The sequence below is a fragment of the Chiloscyllium plagiosum genome, unplaced genomic scaffold (genome assembly GCF_037043375.1).
Source record: "Chiloscyllium plagiosum isolate Xiang-an unplaced genomic scaffold, Cpla_swu_hap1 HiC_scaffold_12, whole genome shotgun sequence".
Classification (NCBI taxonomy): domain Eukaryota; kingdom Metazoa; phylum Chordata; class Chondrichthyes; order Orectolobiformes; family Hemiscylliidae; genus Chiloscyllium; species Chiloscyllium plagiosum.
Window position 1 is genome coordinate 103,835,573 of NW_028270150.1, and position 22,751 is coordinate 103,858,323.

The window sequence follows — 22,751 nt, forward strand, 5'->3', positions numbered from 1 at the left end:
CCCACCTCAGGCGACTGACTGTGTGGAGTTTGCACGTTCTCCCCATGTCGGCGTGGGTTTCCTCCGAGTGCTCCGGTTTCCTCCCACAGTCCAAAGTTTGCGCTTCGGCAGGTCGGTGTGGACTTGTTGGGCCGAAGGGCCTGTTTCCACACTGTAATGTAATCTAATCTAAAAAATGGTGCCAAGCGTTCAGAAACTTGCTGCCGAAGTGAATGGGTTTTGACCGTGTCAGAGGCAGCTATTGATAGGAGCAAGAATTAAAATTCTAGCCTGCAACTTTGTACAGGGCATTGGGTAGATATTATCCCTCTGGAGATAAAGGCACATTTAAAATAAGTTTCATTTTCTCCAAGAGTGGAATTATGAAATTGACACAGAGTTAATCAAGAAACCTGAGCAGATTAGAATATTAACTGTGGAATCAATGCTGAGGGAAAAGAGCAATGCCCTTTATTTTACCCTCAAGCTAATTTTTGAGAACTCATTTCTGCCAAGGTAACCTTTCAGTCAGCCCAATGATTTGCTTGAAAAGCAAAATAGAATAGCTTCAAAAGGTGGGTGCAATGGAGAAAATGAAAGATCCCACTATTGAAAATAGCAGTCGCTTTAGAAATGAAAAATTTTAAGAAGTTTGGAGACACTGTCTAGATTGAAAGGACCTACCTAGGCTTTGAAGATGTATCCTGGTCTGGAAGAAACATGACCACAACCTATCAAAACAAAGGTTTTCATCTCTTAGATACAAAGATACATACCAGACAATGAAATTGAATGAAAGCAGCAGCTGCTACACTCATGGTGGATGCCATTTGGGAATAGCACTTGTTGTATGTGACTATAAGAGTTGAGTTTTGTCCTAGCTTTTTTATGAAGAGAGACTGAGATGGTCGTGACGAGTGGTAGGTTCCAGGTCAATGAAGTAAATAGCACGTGAGGCCTTGGGATTTTTTTAAAGTTGAAACAATAGAAGCAGCCTGAAGGGGTGGGGTCGAGCTCCCACAGAACCGGGATTTTAGTTTAACTTTCAGTATGGGGTGTTGTAGCTGAATGTAAAAGCTATTATTCCTCTGTCTTTTATAAGCTGGGGTTCTCTCCCTGCTGCTGGAATTGCATGTAACACAAGCTATTTCACTCAATTTGCCTTTTCCAAGGGTGTGCTATTGCAATTTTACTATATTCAAACAGTTGCTGTTTAGTAGTTAAATAATCTATTATTTCATTGTTTTCCAACAGTGTTAAGATATTCCTCGCCTTCTTTCTTTGTTTTGTATTTACCTATACAATACAAATAAAGTGTCTTTGTGCACCAAATGTGATAGTTTGTCAATCAAATTGCATCTGGAACACAATATCTTACATTTGTGTTTTTTAAAAACAGAAAAAGTTGGGGTCCAGGATATCTTCTTAATATATTTTGTGAGGGTTTGATCTGGTTCATGATATGTTTATACCTTTTCATTGCTCTGGAAGAACATTAATGCAGACAGTATGAAATAATCAATGATCTGCCAGAATGGAATGGATCATGGATGATGTATTAGTCTCTGGTTCTGATAAAAACAGAAAACAAGTTACAGAAGACCATGGGACTGAAGATAACAGAGGTTAAGTATATTGAGGCGGCAAACAAATGTGAAGGAGGTGCATCAATTTGCTGGATTTATGAACTATCTTCTTTGCCAATTTGTAAACTTTTGTATTATGAACTTCTACACAAAGGGCATTCAGTAGTATCTGCTTAAAACTCTCTGCACCATGTCAGTGAGAGTGCCAAGACGGTTTATCAGGATGCTGCCCTGGGCTGGGAATTTTACTTAGAAAAGGCACCTGGACAGATTGGAGTTTATTTCCTTGGAGTTTAGGAGCCTAGGAAATTGAGCGAGCATGGTGTTGACATGTATATAATTATGAGGTTGATAGATAGATGTCATAACTCCAACGAGACCCATGGACAATCAATGGCTGCTCTCCTTATAGATCCTCTTGGCTCTAAGTTCCTAGTAATATATGCTCCAGGAATTGTTATAAAGCAGACCCAGAGACGGGTCTTTTACACTGTCTATCCTGATCTGAGACTAGTCTATGCAAGTCACAAGTAGTGGCTCTACCTTTTTGTTCAATTATATTTCTTTCCAGTTGGGTCTTCTGAATTATTACACAGGTAATACAGCAGTACTCGGCTTTCCAAAATTCTAGCAATTGAGCTAATATCAACAAATCACCTGGTGCAAAACACACCCTCCTATTAAGGAGCTGTTTTTCAAAATAAGAAGCAGTCGTTCTTTGAAAGAATGGAAGACTAACTCTCAGATGAAGGCAGGCAAGGGGATAATGATCAGCCAACATCATGAATGGCTGCTCTATGACAATTAGCACAGGTATTTGACACAGAGAAAGTAACCTGCCCTGACAAATATGAACAACGAGGGCCAGGAACAGAGAGGAGGCCTCAGGATAAGTGGTGCAAGGGGAAAGCTGCAGGGGATGTGCCAATTCTGCACTGAGATAACTGCACTGGGTACAAGGATGTGACAAAAACCAAATTATGCTGGAAAATCCATGCAGGAGCCAAGAGATTTAAGGTGCCACATTCCGTGCTGGAGAGGGGCTGGGTCAAATAAACACTGGAGGATCTATGCGGGACAAAGAGTAGAATAGACTGAGGAACAAAGGGGGCATTTCTCATCAAGCACACCCAGTAGGCAGCAGTTCTCATTGGAAAGTCTTCATTGATCAGGCATCACCAGCCCGGTGGAAGACTGACCAAAAGGAGAGGAGGATGACCAAGGGAAGAGTTCACACACACCCCGGATGGTCTGAAGAAAGGTACCCACAAACAATGTAATGAGACTGAAATATTTTGCAGCAAGAGCCTGTTAGTCCCTCTGATATCAGTGAACAATCCACAATTGGCATGACTGTTTACTTACGGTACTTAATTTATGAATGTATTATATCAAAACTGTTGCTTCTTAATAAGCTTAATAAACAATCAGAAAATTACACTACATTGGTTTTGCTCATGCTGGGTATCGGGTCCTGTGTCCTGGTAAGTTGTTGTCTGAGAGTAGCTGTTGGTTTGTGTGCTGTTATGAGTCCTAGTGGTCGTAGTAGTCTGGCTGTCAGTTCAGAAATGTTCTTGATGTATGGTAACGTGGCTAGTCCTTTGGGTTGTGGCATGTCTTGATGAAATTGATGAAATTGCGGAGGTATCCGTTTTTGGCGAATACATTGTATAGGTGTTCTTCTTTCTCTTTTTGCAGTTCTGGTGTGCTGCAGTGTGTTGTGGCCCTTTTGAACAGTGTCTTGATGCAACTTCTTTTGTGTGTGTTGAGGTGGTTGCTTTCGTAGTTCAGGACTTGGTCTGTGTGTGTGGCTTTCCTGTATACCTTTGTGGTGAATTCTCCATTCGGTGTTCTCTGTACCATCACGTCTAGGAATGGGAGTTGATTGTCCTTTTCTTCCTCTCTAGTGAATCGGATTCCTGTGAGTGTGACGTTGATGATCCGGTGTGTGTTCTCTATTTCTGTGTTTTTAATGATTACAAAGGTGTCATCCACATTCCTGACCCAGAGTTTGGGTTTGAATTTGCAGTAAGACTGTTTGTTCTAATCTTTGCATTACAGCTTCTGCTATGGGTCCAGAGATGGGTGAGCCATGGGTGTGCCGTTGATTTGTTCATATATTTGGTTGTTGAATGTGAAGTGTGTTGTGAGGCACAGGTCCAGTAGTTTGAGTATGCAGTCTTTGTTGATAGGTTCAACGTCCTGTGGTCTGTTCTGTATGTCCAGCAGGTTGGCTATTGTTTCTCTGGCTAGGGTTTGGTCAATAGAGGTGAATAGTGCTGTTACATCGAATGAGACCATGGTTTCTTCCTTGTCTATGTGTATATTTCTGGTGATATCAAAGAATTCCTGTGTTGATTGTATAGAGTGTCTGGATCCGCTGATCAAGTGTTTCAGTTTCTGCTGTAGCTCTTTAGCCGGTTTGTGTGATGGTGTCCCTGGTAGTGATACTCTGGGTCTGAGTGGGATGTCTGGTTTGTGCACATAGAATCTGGGGGTGTTGTTGCTTTCCGGTTTCATTCTCTGTAGGTCAAACCTGGTTATCTGTCCGTTTTTTTGTAGGTTCCTCAGTGTGTTGTTTATCCTATTGGTGAGCTGTGGGGTGGGGTCAAACTCCCTCTTTTGGTAGGTGTTAGTATCTGCAAGTAGTTATATAGAATATAGAAGAATACAGCGCAGTACAGGCCCTTTGGCCCTCGATGTTGCGCCGATCCAAGCCCACCTAACCTATACTAACCCACTATCCTCCATATACCTATCCAATGCCCGCTTAAATGCCCATAAAGAGGGAGAGTCCACCACTGCTACTGGCAGGGCATTCCATGAACTTACGACTCGCTGAGTGAAGAACCTACCCCTAACTTCAGTCCTATATCTACCCCCCCTTAATTTAAAGCTATGCCCCCTTGTAATACCCGACTCCATACGCGGGAAAAGGTTCACACTGTCAACCCTATCTAACCCCCTAATCATCTTGTACACCTCAATCAAGTCACCCCTAAACCTTCTTTTCTCTAATGAAAACAGCCCCAAGTGTCTCAGTCTTTCCTCATACGATCTTCCTTCCATACCAGGCAACATCCTGGTAAACCTCCTCTGCACCCGTTCCAGTGCCTCCACATCCTTCCTATAGTATGGCGACCAAAACTGCACACAATATTCCAGATGCGGCCGCACCAGAGTCTTATACAACTGCATCATGACCTCAGGACTCCGGAACTCAATTCCTCTACCAATAAAAGCTAGTACGCCAAATGCCTTCCTCACCGCACTATTTACCTGGGTGGCAACTTTCAGAGATCTGTGTACATGGACACCAAGATCCCTCTGCTCATCCACACTACCAAGTATCCGACCATTAGCCCAGTACCCCATCTTTTTGTTATTCTTCCCAAAGTGAATCACCTCACACTTAGCTACATTGAATTCCATTTGCCACCTTTCTGCCCAGCTCTGCAGCTTCTCTATATCCTGCTGTAACCTACCACATCCTTCCTCACTGTCAACAACTCCTCCGACTTTCGTATCATCCGCAAACTTGCTCACCCAACCTTCTAACCCCTCTTCCAGGTCATTTATAAAAATGACAAACAGCAATGGTCCCAAAACAGATCCTTGCGGAAACCGCTAGTGACGGCACTCCATGAAGAAACTTTGCCGTCAACTACTACCCTCTGTCTTCTTCCATCCAGCCAATTCCTAATCCAAACCTCCAACTCACCCTCAATGCCATATCTCCGTATTTTCTGCAGTAGCCTACCATGGGGAACCTTATCAAACGCCTTACTAAAATCCATATATACCACATCTACCGCTTTCCCCTCATCAACCTCCTTCGTCACCTTTTCAAAGAATTCAATAAGGTTTGTGAGGCATGACCTGCCCTTCACAAAACCATGCTGACTATCCTTGATCACATTATTCCTATCCAGATGTGCATAAATCCTATCCCTTACAATTCTCTCTAAGACTTTGCCCACAACAGAAGTGAGACTCACCGGCCTATAGTTACTAGGGTTATCCCTACTCCCCTTTTTGAACAAGGGAACCACATTTGCTATCCTCCAGTCTTCTGGCACTACTCCTGTAGACAAAGAGGACATAAAAATCAAGGCCAATGGCTCTGCAATCTCCTCCCTTGCTTCCCAGAGAATCCTAGGATAAATGCCATCAGGCCCAGGGGACTTATCTATTTTCACCTTTTCCAGGATTTCCAACACCTCTTCTCTACATACCTCAAAGTCATCCATTCTACTTATTTGTGACTCAGTATTCACATCGACGACAATGCCCTGTTCCTGAATAAATACTGAAGAAAAGTATTCATTCAGTGCCTCCCCAATCTCTTCCGCCTCCACACGCAACTTCCCACTACTATCCTTGACTGGACCTATTCCTACCCTAGTCATTCTTTTATTCCTAACATACCTATAGAAAGCCTTAGGGTTTTCCCTAATCCTACCGACTAAGGACCTTTCATGTCCCCTCCTTGCTGCACTTTCTGGATGTACTCTGCTTTGTCCAGGATGACCGTCATTCTGCCTTTGTCTGCTGGTAGTATGATTATGTTCTTATCATTTCTTAGTGTTTTTAGTGCTTCCCTCTCCTTGGTGCTGAAGTTGTGTGTTTGTCTTTTCCTTGTTATCAGGGGTACGATACTTTGTCTCACTGTTTGTTGTGTCTCTTCTTTCTCTTTTTGCAGTTCTGGTGTGCTGCAGTGTGTTGTGGCCCTTTTGAACAGTGTCTTGATGCAACTTCTTTTGTGTGTGTTGAGGTGGTTGCTTTCGTAGTTCAGGACTTGGTCTGTGTGTGTGGCTTTCCTGTATACCTTTGTGGTGAATTCTCCGTTCGGTGTTCTCTGTACCATCACGTCTAGGAATGGGAGTTGATTGTCCTTTTCTTCCTCTCTAGTGAATCGGATTCCTGTGAGTGTGGCGTTGATGATTGTTTCTGAGTGTGCATTCTAGTGCTGCTAGGAAGTCTGCTGTCTTGGTGTCCCTGTGGTTATAGTTGAGTCCCTTGGCCAGTATTGTTCCTTCCGTGTCTGTGAGCTGTCTGAGGGAGAGGTTTCTAACCCAGGTGTGTGTTGTGATGTCCTTTCTGTTGTGTGTAAGTTTGGCCATTTTTTCTTTTAATGCCGTTTTTTTAGCAGTGTGTGGTCCTGTCCTGTCCTATGGTGTGAGGTTTATTACTTGAGGTGTTAAATTCATTTTAAACATTGTATTACATTGTGCTGCTGTATCATATTAAAGTGCTGTATCAGTCTGTAGTTTCACATGTTGTACTAATTTAATGTTGGAAAGATGCCCTCGGTCATCTACTGTTATCACTTAACCATCATGAAAGTGGACAGCCTCATCCGAGAGTGGAATAGGACCATCAGGACAGAGGCACTCCCTCATGTGATACTTAACGTCACTGTATTGAGAATTGAGGGAATTTGTCATCACTGAAGAAAATCCTTGATCTGGGTGTTGTGTTGATTGTGTTTGAGAGATGTCAGATTCTTTAGTGTAAAAAATATCACATTTTGCTTTCGTTCACAATTGTGACCTATATTTTCCAAGTGAACCGTGTTACATCACAACAGAAAATTAACTGCTCCAGTGATTTGTGTAAAATAAATACATCGAAAGATGCTGCAACCTGAATATCCCCGTGGAATTCCCACGGCATATAAATGAAATGACATCAAATGTAATCACATAAAATTGAATGAAAACAGACTGCCTACCTCTCAAACAGAGAGATCATTTCGTGCAGAAAATGCATTATCCAATTGACAGCATTGTGAAAACATACTACCTGATCCTCGTTGTTATTGGTGTTCCTGGTAAGTGGGTGTTACAATTGCCATTGTGTAAGTTTGTATCGGGACTGGTTGTCGTTTTATTCTGTGCTTTATCTTGTCACATATTAATCTGCTTTGCAGCTTGCTAAAGGCACCCAAGTCTGTGACATTGTATTGTTGACTCAACTGTACTGAATTGTTGAGATTATTTCATTAAGTTGTCTCATTTCCTAACAAATGTTGTGTATGTTGGTCATATGTTCTCACACCAGTTTATTGCTTTGAGAAGAAACAGACCTTAGTGAAGGGCAATGCTTTGACTGAAGTTACTGCTGGGAAAATCTCTCAATAGAAATGTCTAGACTGATGACCAATTGGCCAATTGGAGCAGCTCTGACCACAGTGACTGACCATGCATTTCTGGAAGTTTCACTCAGTGGAGAGTTTAAATTAACCTGGGCCATTCGCTAGAGTCTTGTAATGACTTCGTTTTTTGGACATTAACAATTTCTGACACACTGTGTAAAAATAATGATAGTGTTATTATATTAAGGAGTTTCAACTCTTCTAATGCTAATTGAGATAATCATAGAATAAAGGGATTAGAACAAGCAGGTTTTCTTGAAATGTATACAGGAGAGATTTTGTTAATGTGTAGATGATCCTCCAAGGGATTGTGCAGGACTGTACCTAATTCTCAGGAATCAGATTAGACAGGTTTTGGCAGGTGTTCAATGTGACAGTGCGGGTACATTCCAGTGTTAACAACCAAAACAGCATCCGTTTTGAGGTTGTTATGGAAAAGAATAAAGATATTCAACCACACAAAAAACAGGAGGGGTTGGAATTTGTATGAGGGAAGGCAGATTTTATTAAAATAAAGCACGATCCAACAAACTAGACTGGGAACAGCTACTTGAGTGTGCATCTACAGAAGAACAACAGGAGGCATTCATAAAGTGGGAGGTGGTGGGACAGATCCAACATTTTCCCTTTTGGGTGAAGTGTAAGAACAAGCCCAAAGATTGACAGATGTCTAAGACTATTCAGGAATAGATAGAAAGGAAAATAAATCTTTAAAATTTACAAAGGTAGCAAAACAACATTGGACTGAGAGATTAGATTAGATTACATTACATTACAGTGTGGAAACAGGCCCTTCGGCCCAACAAGTCCACACCGACCCGCCGAAGCGAAACCCACCCATACCCCTACATTTACCCCTTACCTAACACTACGGGCAATTTTTTTTTTAGTATGGCCAATTCACCTGACCCTGCACATCTTTGGACTGTGGGAGGAAACCGGAGCACCCGGAGGAAACCCACGCAGACACGGGGAGAACGTGCAAACTCCACACAGTCAGTCGCCTGAGGCAGGAATTGAACCCAGGTCTCAGGCGCTGTGAGGCAGCAGTGCTAACCACTGGGCCACCGTGCCGCCCACAATGTATAGAAAGTGTGAGAAGAACCAAAGAAAGAAATTAGGAGAGCAAAGAGGATGTATGAGAAAGCACTGGTGGGCAAGATGAGGGAAAATCCCAAGATGATATCCAAGTATATGAAGGAGAAGGGATTAACAATTGGAGGATTCGGGTCTATTATGGACCAGAGGGGCAATCAGTGCATGAAGCCCACAGGACTCTGGGATAGTATGAAATGAATACTTCACATCTGTGTTTATTCGCAAGAAGGAAGATGAAATTACAGAAATTGAAACGATGGACTGTGAAGTTCTTGTGTAGATTGATCTTAGAAGCGAGGAGCTATTGGAGGTTTTGGTGGATTTTGTATCCCCAAGTCTGGGAAGGGTTGAAAGTACAGGTGGACTGAACCAAATTTACAAATCATCTCTATCCACAGGTGAGATGCTGAAGGTCTGGAGGGAAGCTAATGTGGTTTCACTTTACAAGTAGGGTCATGGAAATAAACTAGGGAACAAGACACCAGTGGTAACATCAATGGTAGGAAAAGTATTGGAGAAGTTAATGAAGATGAAAATTAATCTCCATTTGGAGAGTTAAGGTTTGATCAGGGATAATCAGCATAACATTTTCAGTCAGGGTCATGTTTAGTTATGCTAGTGAAACATTACCTTTGTGTATAGATGAGGATGGGGTGGCTGATGGGTTTCAGCAATACTCAAAGTTTGTGAGAAGATTTGTAGCTCGGGTGCTTACTGTTGTGGTTCTGTTCGCCGGGCTGGGAATTTGTGTTGCAGACGTTTCGTTCCATATCTATCAATACTTTTGAAAAGATCCCACGTGGGAAATTGGAAAAGAAGGAAATGCTCATGAGATCCAGGGTAAATTGGCAAGTTAGGTTCAACGTTGCCTGAGGGACAGGAGACAGGGTGTGAGGGAGGACTGTTTGTGTGACTGGAGCCTGCTGTGCAGTGGCATACCACAGGCCTCATTGCTGGGTTCCTTATTGTTTGTAATAATCATAAATAATGAAAATCAGAATCTTGGAGGATGATAAGTAAGTTTACAGAAGACATGAGCATTGACCTGGTGATTGACGATAAGAAGGAAGATGCTAGATGGCAGGAAGATGTAAGCAGATTGTTCTGATGAGATGTAAACTTGAAGCAGTGCCTTTGGAACAAGGGGCAATACAAGAGAGCACTGTGTGAATGTAGGGATAGAACGAAGCTCAGAGGAACAAAGAGATCTTGGGGTGCTGGTTCATAGAACCCTGAAAATGGCAGGGCAGGTTAATGAGTCAGCTAAGAAGACACATGGGAAACCTGCCTTTATTGGTTGTGGTATATAAGAGCAGGGAGATTATGCTGGTGCTGTACACAACTTTGTTTTGGTCACAGCTGGAGGACATGTGCAGTTCAGGCTCCACGCTATAGGAAGGATGTGATTACACCGGTGGGGGTGCAGAGGAGGTGCCCTGGGAGTTTGCCTTGGATGGAGCATTTTAGCTATAAAAAGTGACTGGATATGCTCGGATAGTTTTCCATTGAGTAGAGGAAGTTGAAGGGGTCCTGGTAGATGTGGATAAGATTATGAGAGGCATGGACAGGGTGAATAGACAGCAGCTGTTGCTCTTAATCTAAGGGTCAATAACAAGGGGACATAATTTTAAAGTGAAAGAGCAAGAGGCTTAGAGGGGACTTGAGGAAAACTATTTTTTCCCCTAGAGGGTGGTGGGAATCTGGAATGCACTGCCTGGGAGGATAGTCGAGGTGGGAGCGTCACAACTTTTAAAAGTTGAGCGCTTGGAATGTCATAACATTCAAAACTATAAGCCAACACTATTCCATTTTTATTGATATGTTTATCCAATGACCACTTAAATGCCCTTAAAGTTGGCGAGTCTACTATTGTTGCAGACAGTGCGTTCGACGCCCCTACTACTCTCCAAGTAAAGAACCTACCTCTGACATCTGTCCTATGTCTATAACCCCTCAATTTAAAGCTATGTCCCTTTGTGCTAGTCATTACCATCCGAGGAAAAAGGCTCTCTCTGTCCACCCTATCTAACCCTCTGATTATTTTATATGTCTCAAGTCTCCTTTCAACCTTCTTCTCTCCAACGAAAACAGCCTCAAGTCCCTCAGCCTTTCCTCATAAGACCTTCCCTCCAAACCAGGGAACATCATAGTAAATCTCATCTGAATCCTTTCCAATGCTTCCATATCCTTCCTATAATGTGGTGACCAGAACTGTATGCAATACTTCAAGTGTGGATGCACCAGAGTTTTGTACACCTTCAGCACGATCTCATGGTTCCGAAACTCAAATGCTCTCCCAATAAAAGCCTTCTTAACAACCTGATCAACCCCTGGTTGGCAACTTCCAAGGATCTATATATACCTGGAAACTGCTCATCTACACTACCAAGAATCTTATCATTAGTTCAGTACTGTGCATTCATGTTACTTCATCCAAAGTGAATCACATCATACGTTTCTGCATTAAACTCCATTTGTCACCTCTCAGCCCAGTTCTGCAGCTTATATCTGTCCCCCTCTGTAACCTGCAGCATCTTCTGTACTATCCACAATGCCACTGACCTTAGTGTCATCCACAAATTTACTATCCCATCCTTCTATGCCCTCATCCAGACTATTTATAATTCTACCATTTACTAGGTTTCCATCTGGTCCCCCATTCCAGCGTTTCTCATGTGATCTTTTGTTCGGATGCAAATACTACATTTTCAATTGCCCCAATCTTCTTGTGAGCTTCAACATTCAGTCTCACTTACACCCCATCCAGTCACTGACATTCACCTTGGTTTCCTCTATGTCCCATTATTTGCATTTATAATACTTGGAAAGATTATAAACATGTATCTTCTAACCCTGATGCATAGTTGGGATAAATCTTTGTTCCTCTTTGCCAAAGCCCTGAATATTTTCAAATTTCCATTTTTTATTCATTTGTGGGACTTGGGTGTCACTGGGCAGGCCAGTATTGATAGCCCATTCCTATTTTCCCTTGAGGAGGTGGCGATGAATTGAATCGCTGCAGTCCGCTTGCAGTGGTTTGACCCACAATGCCAGTACAGAGGGAATTCCAGGATTTTGACCCAATGACTGTAAAGCAACTGCAGTATATTTCCAAATCCGGGTTGTGAGTGGCTTGGAGGGGAACTTGGAGGTGGTGGTGTTCCTAAGTACCTGCTGCCCTTGTCCTTCTAGATGGAAGTTGTCATGGGTTTGGAAGGTGCTGTCTAAAGATCTTTTGGTGAATTTCTGCAGGGCATCTTGTAGATACTACGCACTGCTGCTACTCAGCGTCGGTCGTGGAGGGATCAAATGCTTGTAGCTATGGTGCCAATCAAGTGGGTTGCTTTGTCCTGGGTGGTGTCAAGCTTCTTGAGTGTTGTTGGAGATGCATCCATCCAGGCAAGTGGGCATATTTCATCACACTCCTGACTTGTGCCTTGTAGATGGTGGATAGACTTTGGGGTATCAGGAGGTGAGTCACCCGCCGCAGTATCCCTAGTCTCTGACATGCTTTTGTAGCCACTGTGTTTATGTGGTGAGTTCAGTTTAGTTTCTGGTCACTGGATGCTGATAGTGGGGAATTCAGTGATGGTAATACCGTTCAATGTCATGGGGTAATGGTTAGAGTGTCTCTTATTGGTGATGGTCATTGTCTGGCATTTGTGTGGCACGAATGTTACTTGCCACTTGTCGGCTCAAGCCTAGATATTGTCCAGATCTTGTCGCATTTGGGCACGACTGCTTCAGTATCTAAGGAGTTGCAAATGATGCTGAACACTGTGTAATCATTGGCAAACATCCCCACTTCTGACTTTATGTCAGAGGGAAGGTTATTGATGAAGCAGCTGAAGATTGTTGGGCCTAGGACACTACCCTGAGGGACTCCTGCAGAGATGTCCTGGAGCTGAGATGACTGACCCTCCACAACCACAACCATCTTCCTTTGTGCCAGGTATGATTCTAACCAGTGGAGTGTTTGCCCCCGATACCCATTGATTACAGTTTTGCCAGGGCTCCTTGATGTCATACTCGGTCAAATGTGGCCTTGATATCAAGGGCTGTCACTCTCACCTTCCCTCTGGAATTCAGCTCTTTTGTCCATGTTTGGACCAAGGCTGTAATGAGGTCAGGAGCTGAGTGACCCTGGCGAAACCCAATCTGTGCGTCACTGAGCAAGTGCTGCTTGATAGCACTGTTGATGACCCCTTCCAGCACTTTACTGATGATGGAGAGTAGACTGACTGGGTGGTGTGTGTGTGTGAGCATATGAGAGCCAAATAATGACTATCTGAGATGGGGATAGTGGGAGTAATTGCTGTGAGTTTCCAGATGATAAATATAGAAGATCAGAATAGGAGAGAGACAGAGAGAGAGATGACATGTCTTATTGCTGAAGTATTGATAATTAATAATAGTCAGTGAATTCCCATTATGAGACATGTTATGACTCACCAGCATCAGCACTCTTTCCTGAAGGACAAGTCGTGTTTGACCAACTTTCTGGAGTTCTTTGAGGATGTCACCAGGATCCAGTGGACTTGATCTATCTGCATGGGATCTAGAAGGTATTTGATAAATGCCCCATAAAAGATTGATTCAGAAGTTTAGTTCCCTGGGAGTTAAGGGTGTTGGCTTGGATAGAGGATTGGATGACTGACAGAAAGCAGAGGGTTGGGATAAATGTGTCTTTCTCTGGATAGCAAACTGTAACTAGAGGGATGCCTCAGGGTTCAGTTCTCAGACCTCAACGGTTTAAAATCTGCATAAATGATCAATTAATATAGAGTTAGGTGCATTAGTCAGAGGTAAATATGGGAATGGGTCTGGGTGTGTTACTCTTCGGAGAGCCAAAGGGCCTGTTTCCACACTGCCGGTGTGCTCTTCCTAATATCCACAAACCCCCCCACCGACTCCGACAGCTATCGGGACTATACATCCACGCATGCTTTTTTCTGTACAGACACCATTCCATTTTCCCATTTCGTCCATGTTCCGATGAGGCCTCCAAAATGGCCACTTTCTTCCTTTTTTAGATTAGATTACTTACAGTGTGGAAACAGGCCCTTCGGCCCAACAAGTCCACACCGACCCGCCGAAGCGCAACCCACCCATACCCCTACATTTACCCCTTTAACCTAACACTACGGGCAATTTAGCATGGCCAATTCACCTGACCTGCACATCTTTGTGATTGTGGGAGGAAACCGGAGCACCCGGAGGAAACCCACGCAGACACGGGGAGAACGTGCAAACTCCACACAGTCAGTCGCCTGAGGCGGGAATTGAATCCGGGTCTCTGGCACTGTGAGGCAGCAGTGTGCCACCGTGCCGCCCACCTCATCTGAGCATTCCCCAGCACTGGTGTTGACAGGGCCCTCAGTTTGGTCTAACACACGCAGATGACAAGCAACGTGAGTTCTACTGGAACAACACTACTATTATAGGACAAGCCAGAGAACAGTCAGGGAATTCCTAGAGGCATGACACTCATCCACAGATTCAATTAATAAGCACATCGACCTGGACCCAATATACCGGCCACTGCAACGGACAGCTGGAACTGACAACCGGAAGCGGCAGAGACAAACCACTATAAATACCAGAGGAAACATCACAGAAGCGCTTCACAGGAGGCTTCCAAGCACTGAGGATGTCACCTAGACAGGGGACGAAACGTCTGCAACACAAATTCCCAGCTCAGCGAATACAACCACAACAACGAGCACCCGAGCTACAAATCTTCTCACAAACTTTGAATCTGTAATAATTGTTAAGTGGAACACATGGCTACAGGGATATTGCAGAAGGGAGAGTTTCGGATACCTGCATAATTGGGGCTCATTCAGGGCTAGGTGGAACCTCTTCAAACAGGATGGTTTTTTTACACCTGAACCAGAGGCAAACCAATATCTTGTGGGGTGGGGGCGGTGGAGGAATTTGCTCTTGCTATTTGAGTGGGTTTAAAATAATTCAGCAGCGGGATGTGAACCTAAATTAAAGTTTCAGTATTCAGGAGGTTGAGAGTAGGAGGTCAGAAATATTCTTTCAAGGTCACAAGAGTTCACTGGCAAACGGGAAGGTGGTTCAAAATGTGTCTACTTCAACCCCAGGAGCATCCGGAATAAGGTGGGTGAACTTGCAGCATGGGTTGGTACCTGGGACTTCAATGTCGTGACCATTTCAGAGACATGGATAGAGCAGGGACAGGAATGATTATTGCAGGTTCTGGGGTTTAGATGGAAGAAAGTGAGGATTGCAGATGCTAGAGATCGGAGTTGAGAGTGTGGTGCTGGAAAATCACAGCAGGTCAGGCAGCATCCAAGGAGCAGGAAAATCAACATTTCGGGCATCAGGAATCCTGAGGAAATGCTTATCCCCGAAATGTTGATTCTCCGCAGATGTTGCCTGACCTGCTGTGCTTTTCCAGCACCACACTCTCAATTTCGGGATTTTGATGTATCCGCAAGAACAGAGGAGATGGTAAAAGAGGGGGTAAAAGTGGCATTGTTAGTGAAGGACAGTATTACTGTAGCAGAAAGGACATTTGAGGACTCGTTTACTGAGGAAGTATGGGCTGAGGTTAGAAACAGGAAAGGAGCGGTCACCATGTTGGGAGGTTTCTATAGGCCTCCAAATAGTTCTAAAGATGTAGATGAAAGGATTGCAAAGATAATTCTGGATAGGAGCGAGAGTAACAGGGCAGTTGTTATGCCTTTAACATTACAAAACATTGATTGGAAATACTATAGTCTGCATACTTTAGATGGGTCAGTTTTTGTTCAATGTGAGCAGGAGGGTTTCCTGACACAGTATGTAGACAGGCCAACAAAGGACGAGGCCATATTGGATTTGATACTGGGGAATGAACCTGGCCAGGTGTTAGATTTGGAGGTAGGTAAGCACTTTGTTCATAGTGACCACAATTTGGTTATGTTTTGTTAGGCAATGGAAAGGAATAGGTATATGCAGCAGGGCAAGAGTTATAGCTGGAGGAAAGGCAATTATTATGCGATTAGGCAAGATTTAGGATGCATATATTGGTGAAGAAAACTGCAGGGATGGGCACAATTGAAATGTAGAGTTTATTAAGGAACAGCTACTGTGTGTCCTTGATAAGTATGTCCCTGTCAGGCAGAGAGGAAGTGGTCGAGGGAGGGAGCCGTGGTTTACTAAAGAAGTTGAATCACTTGATACGAGGAAGGGGAAGGCTTATGTTAGGATGAGACATGAAGGTTCAGTTAGGGCGCTTGAGTTAGCCAGGAAAAACCTAAAGAAAGAGCTAGGAAGAGCCAGGAGGGGATATGAGAAGTTGTTGACAGGTAGGATCAAGGAAAACCCTAAGGCTGTCTATAGGTATATCAGGAATGAAAGAATGATGAGAGAAAGATAATGGCCAATGAAAGATAGTAGTGGGAAGTTGTCAGTCGAGTCCAAGGAGAGAGGGGAAGCACGAAATAAATATTTTTCATCAGTATTCACACTGGAAAAAGACAATGCTGTCAAAGAGAATACTAAAAAAACAGGCTACTAGACTAAACAGGATTGAGGAGAAAGTGAGGACTGCAGATGCTGGAGATCATGAGCCCTTCCTGAGCTCATGCCCGAAACATCGATTCTCCTGGTCCTTGGATGCTGCCTGGCCTGCTACGCTTTTTTGGACAGGATTGAGGTTCACAAGGAGGAGATGTTAGCAATTCTGGAAAGTGTAAAAATTGATAGGATGGGATTTGTCCCAGGATTCTCTGGAATGCCAGGGAAGAGATTGCAGAGCCTTTGGCCTTAATCCTTATGTCGTCATTGTCTACAGGAATAGTGCCAGAAGGCTGGAGGTTGGCAAATGTTGTCCCCTTGTTGAAGAAGGGGAGTAGAGGCAACCTTGGAAATGAGAAACCTGTGAGCCTTGCTTCAGTTTTGGGTAAAGTGTTGGAAAAGGCAATAAGAGATCGCATTTATAATCATCTAGAAAGGAATAAGTTAATGAGGGATTTTCAACACAGTTTTGTGAAGGTTAGGTCAATAGAGATGGTGACCAAACAGGTGAATGAGGGTAAAGCAGTTGATATGGTGTATTTGGATTTCAGTAAGGTGTTTGATAAAGTTATTGCTCAAAATACAGAGGCATGGGTTTGAGGGTGATTTAGCGTTTTGGGTCAGAAGTTGGCTCGCTGAAAGAAGACAGGGTGGTGGTTGATGAGAAATGTCCATCCAGGAGTTCAGTTACTAGTGGTGTACCACAAGGATCTGTTTTGGGTACACTGATATTTGTCATTTTTATAAATGACCTGGATGAGGGCGCAGAAGAATGGGTTAGTAAATTTGCAGATGACACTAAGGTTGGTGGAGCTGTGGACAGTGCCGAAGGATGTTGCAGGTTACAAAGGGACATAGATAAGCTGCTGAGCTGGGCTGAGAGGTGGCAAATGGAGTTTAATGCAGGAAAGTGTGAGGTGATTCACTTTGGAAGGAGTGACAGGAATGTGGAGTACGGGGCTAATGGTAAGATTCTTGGTAGTGTAAACGAGCAGAGAGATCTTGGTGTCCATGTACATAAATCTCTGAAAGTTGCCATCCAGGTTGATAGGGTTGTTAAGAAGGCATACGGTATCTTAGCTTTTGTTGATAGAGGGATTGAGTTTTGGAGCTATGAGGTCATGCTGCAGCTGTACAAAACTCTGGTGCGGCCGCACTTGGAGTATTACGTACAGTTCTGGTCACCGCTTTCTAGGAAGGATGTGGATGCTTTGGAAAGGATTCAGAGGAGATTTGTTAGGATGTTGCCTGATATGGAGGGAAGGTCTAATGAGGAAAGGCTGAGAGACTTGAGGCTGTTTTTGTTGGAGAGATAAAGGTTGAGAGGTGACTTAATCAAGACATATAAAGTAATCAGAGGGTTAGATAGGTTGGACAGTGAGAGTCTTTTTCCGTAGATGGTGATGGCCAGCATGACGGGACATAGCTTTAACTTGAGGGGTGATAGATATAGGACAGATGTCAGACATAGTTTCTTTACTCAGAGAGTTGACAGGGTGTGGAACGCATTTCCTACAACAGTAGTAGACTCACCAACTTTAAGGGCATTTCAATGGTCATTGGATAAGCATATGGATGAGAATGGAATAGTGTAGGTTCGATGGGCTTCAGATTGCTTCCTCAAGTCGGTGCAACATCGAGGGCTGAAGGGCCTCTACTGTGCTGGAATGTTCTATATTCTCATAATAGTATGGTAATTGGAGGGGATATTAAATTTGCAAGCATAAACTGGTACTACCATAGTGTTAAGGGATTGGATAGAGAGGAATTTGTGCAAATGTGTGCAAGAAAGTGTTCTGATTCAGTATGTAGATGGACCTATTCCAGAAGAAGCAAAACTTGTGGCCTTTTGTGGGGAAATAAGACAGAGACATTGACTGAGGTGTCAGTGGGCGAGCACTTTGGGTCAAGTAATCATAACTCCATGTGTTTCAGAATCATTATCGAAAACGTTAGACCTGATCGAAATATTCGAATTTGAATTTTGAGTAAGGCCAATTTTGATGATTTTGGACAAGAACTTGCAAATGTTGATCGAGGGCATTTATTCGCAGGTGAAGGAATGGCATGAGAATGAGATAAAGAGAATCCGGAGACACCATGTTCCTCTTAGGGTAAAGGGTAAGGCTGGGAGGAGTAGGGGGTGCTGGATGATGAGAGAAATAGATTCGGGTCAAGAAAAAGAAGGAAGCATCTGTCAGCCAGCAGGGTTCGAGTGAATCCTGAGAGGAGTATAAGGGCAGTAGGTGTATACTCAAGAGGGAAATCAGGAGGGCAAGAAGGGAAATGAGATAGCTTTGGCAAATAGGGTAAAGGAGAATGTAAAGGGATTCTACAAATGCATTAAGGGAAAAAGAGTAACTCGGGAGAAAATAGGGCTACTTTAAGATCAGCAAGGCTGCCTGTGCGTGGAACTGTAAGAGATGGGTGAGGTACTAAACGAGAATTTCGCATCAGCGTTTACTGCAGAGAAGGATATGGAAAAGCTAGAACTTGGAGAAATAAATAACGATATCTTGAAAAGTGTCCACACTGCAGAGAAGGAGAATGCTGGACATCTCGAAACACATACAACTCTGGGATCTGATCAGGTGTATCCCAGATCAGTGTCGGAAGCTAAAGAAGTAATTTTTGTGTGCTTTGCTATGAAATTTGTATCATCAACAGCCACAAGTGAGGTGCTAGAAGACTGGAAGTTGGCTAATTTGGTGTCACTATTTAAGAAAGGTGGTAAGGAAAAGCCAGGGAACTTTAGACCAGTGGGACAGACATCAGTAATGGGCAAGTTGTTAGACAGGATTCTAAGAGACAGGATTTACATGCATTTGGAAAGGCAATGACTGATTAGGGATGGTTAAGATGGCTTTTGCTTGGGAAATCATGTCTCACTGACGTGATTGGGTTTTTTGAAAAGTAGTGAGGAAGATTGATGAAGGCAGAGTGCTGTCTATGGTCTGGGTGGACTCCAGCAAACTGGTTGATAAGGTTCTGCATGGGAGACTGGTTAGCAAGGTTAGATCCCATGGCATACAGGGAGAACTAGCCATTTGGATTCATAACTGGCTTAAAGTAGTGGTGGTAGTGGAGGATTGTTTTTCAGACTGGAGGCCTCTGATCAGCAGTGTACCACAAGGATCGGTGCTGGGTGCACTGCTATTTTTGTCATGTATATGAATGACTTGGGTGTGACTATTCAAGGTATGGTTAAACATTTAGCAGAAGACACCAGAATTGTTGGTGTGGGTGATAGTCAAGGAAGTTTCCTCAGAGTATTTTGATAAGGTGAGCCAATGGGTTGAGAGGTGGCAAATGCAGTTTAATTTAGATAGATGTGAGGTGCTTCATTTTGCCAAACACAGACAAATGGAACTAAACTTGGTTGGATGGATAAGTTGGACTGCAGAGAATGTTTCTGTGCTGTATGATTCCATGACTCCATAACATAGTAACATTCGTGGATGATACTAAAACAGATGGGAAAGCATGCTGTGATGAGGACATATAGCGGTTCCAGATGGACAATAATAGGCTAGGAGAATAGGCCAGAATCTGGTAGATGGAGTTTAATGTGGGTAAGTATGAGATTATCCATATTGGTTGGAAAAACATCCAGGCAAATTATTATTTAAATGGGAAACAGATTCAAAGTTCATCAGTGCAGAGGGATCTGGCATCTTTGTGCATGAAACACAGTAAGCGGATATGCAGGTCACCATACAATAAAAAAGGCAACTGGAATCCTAGCATTTATTCCAAAAAGACCAGATTATAGAAGTAACGAAGTGTTGTTGCAATTTTATAATGCATTGATGAAACCACATCTAGAAAATTGTCCAGCTTTGGTCTCCTTACTTGAGGAAGGATGTGTTGGCACTGAGGCAGTTCAGAGGTGGTGCACAATGCTGATTCCATGGAACATCAGGCTGTCATACAAGAAATGGTTGAATCACTACAGTTAAACTTGCTGGAGGTGAGAAGAATGAGAGGGTATCTGATTGAGGCATTTAAAATATATAAAAGACTAAATGCAGATGTTGAACAGATGCATTTATGGGACAGTCTTAAACAAGAGGGCAGAGGTATAGAGTGAGAGGAGGTAAGTTCAAAATGGAGATGAGCAGTAATTATTCCTCTCAGCGAGTCAAGCAACACATTCATGGAGGAAATAGATATGCTTCTAATGAAAAGTGGGATAAAGGGCTAGGGGGAGCAGTCAGGAAAGTGAGGTTGAAACCAGAATTAGATCAGCCATGTTAAATTGTGAAGTGACTCAAAGGGCTGAGTTGCATACTCCCACTCTGAATACCTGTGTTTCTATGTTCCTATGTATGGAATCTGGGGAGAGTATGGATACATCAGCGGTTGTCCTGGGTAATATCAGCAACGTGTATGATTTCTAAGTTCTGATTCAAGTTGAATGTCCAGTCCAAGACAAGATCAAATCTCAGTTTGTACAAAATTGCAATGGTCCAAATATGGTCACTGAAAATGCTTGAAGCATTCTGATCTGAATAGTGTCAGATCTGTTGGTGGGATAGGTGTGGTCTGGGATAAATTTGATTCTGAGTTAGTTCCTCTTCCAGGTCCTTCTCTATTCAGGGCATGGGCTTGTCCTCAATGAGAATTTAATCCATTTGGTGATTGATCCTGTGACTAAGGAATTTTGGATGTTTTATTTCACTAAATATGCTTGTTGTAATTATTGTGATGACAGTTTTAAACAGGGATGAAATCTATCCTGTCATTTATTTTTATGTATCAAATTCCCATCCTTCCTCTATATGGGGCGGCACGGTGGCACAGTGGTTAGCACTGCTGCCTCGCAGCGCCAGAGACCCGGGTTCAATTCCCGCCTCAGGCGACTGACTGTGTGGAGTTTGCACGTTCTCCCCGTGTCTGCGTGGGTTTCCTCCGGGTGCTCCGGTTTCCTCCCACAGTCCAAAGATGTGTGGGTCAGGTGAATTGGCCATGCTAAATTGCCCGTAGTGTTAGGTAAGGGGTAAATGTAGGGGTATGGGTGGGTTACGCTTCGGCGGGTCGGTGTGGACTTGTTGGGCCGAAGGGCCTGTTTCCACACTGTAAAGTAATCTAATCTAATCTAAAGTAATCTAATCTAATGTAAGGCACAGAGTGTATTGCTAAATAATTTACAGCTTTGTTTTATCTCCTGTCTCTTTTACAGTTAATCTACTGGCGATTATCATTCTTGCCCGGGGAAAGTGTGGCCTCTGCACCTGCACATCTCGGTACCTGGTTGCCATGGCATCTGCAGACCTATTGGTCATTATCATTGAGGTCATGTTGTGGCGCATCCTTTATTATTATGTCCCAGGTTCATTTCTGTACATCACACCGGTATGCAACGTAATGAATATCCTGAGGCGTGCGGTGACTGACTGTTCTGTTTGGTTCACTGTCACTTTCTCTTTTGATCGATTTGTGGCCATTTGTTGCCAAAAGCTGAAAACAAGTTATTGTACTGATAAAGTAGCTTTGATGATTTTATCAATATCTTGCATTCTGTTCTGTTTAAAATGTGTCCCCTACTACTTTACACTTGAAGCTGGCGAGGTAATCAACAATGTCCCATGGTTTTGTTACATAAAAGAAAACTTCTATACTGAGCCTGGATGGATAGGATTTGATTGGTTTGACAAGATTATAAACCCATTGCTGCCGTTCACCTTAATTGTGTTACTCAACGCTCTGACAGTCAGACACATCTTAGTCGCCAGTCGAGTCCGTAAGGGACTCAGGGGCGGAAGAAAAGTAGAGGATAATTTTGACCCCGAGATGAAGAGCAGAAGGAAATCTATAGTTTTGCTTTTCAGCATATCGGGCAGCTTCATCCTTCTGTGGATGGCATTTGTCATACATTTCTTATATTATTACACTGTTGGTGCAAATACCAGAGATTACAACAACTCACAATTTATATTTCAAAGAGTTGGATTTATGCTGCGGAATTTAAGTTGCTGCACAAATACATTTATTTATGTGGCTACTCAGTCGAAATTTCGAGAGCAATTCAAGAGCCTGGTGAAATACCCGATTGCATCAATGATTCAAGTAATTCATGAGCAAACCAACCGGCAGCAGCCAAGAGACAGGTTCCAGTGATTTGAATTCACTGGTGGAGTTCTTGTCCAAAGACTCTAAATAGAACCAAAAGCAGGAGTGATGCAATCTGGCAACATGTGAAAAACTGGAGTAGCAGTTGTGCTCCAGGCCGGAGCAGGTACAGTGCTGGCTGTATAAGGGGAAAGGAAAAGTCTACCATGAAATCTCAACCCTCTCAATGGGTTCGAATCTCATCTTACTTTTAATCGAGAAATGAAAATAGAATAAACTTTTTCTTACTGAACTCAATTTACTACAGATGCTGGAAATTGATATGTGTA

The 22,751-nt window shown here is 43.2% G+C and overlaps 1 protein-coding gene across 1 annotated transcript in view; it reads left to right on the forward strand.

The window, feature by feature from the left end:
• LOC148148679 (putative G protein-coupled receptor 139) overlaps nt 1–22,470 on the forward strand; it is a 53,487-nt gene extending 31,017 nt beyond the window's left edge. Inside the window, exons 2-3 of the mRNA XM_087992365.1 lie at nt 7,311–7,398; nt 21,533–22,470. Of these exons, the coding sequence (XP_087848491.1) occupies nt 7,311–7,398; nt 21,533–22,470 (1,026 nt within the window). The remainder of the gene's footprint in view (nt 1–7,310; nt 7,399–21,532) is intronic.
• The last annotated feature ends 281 nt before the right edge of the window (nt 22,471–22,751 follow it).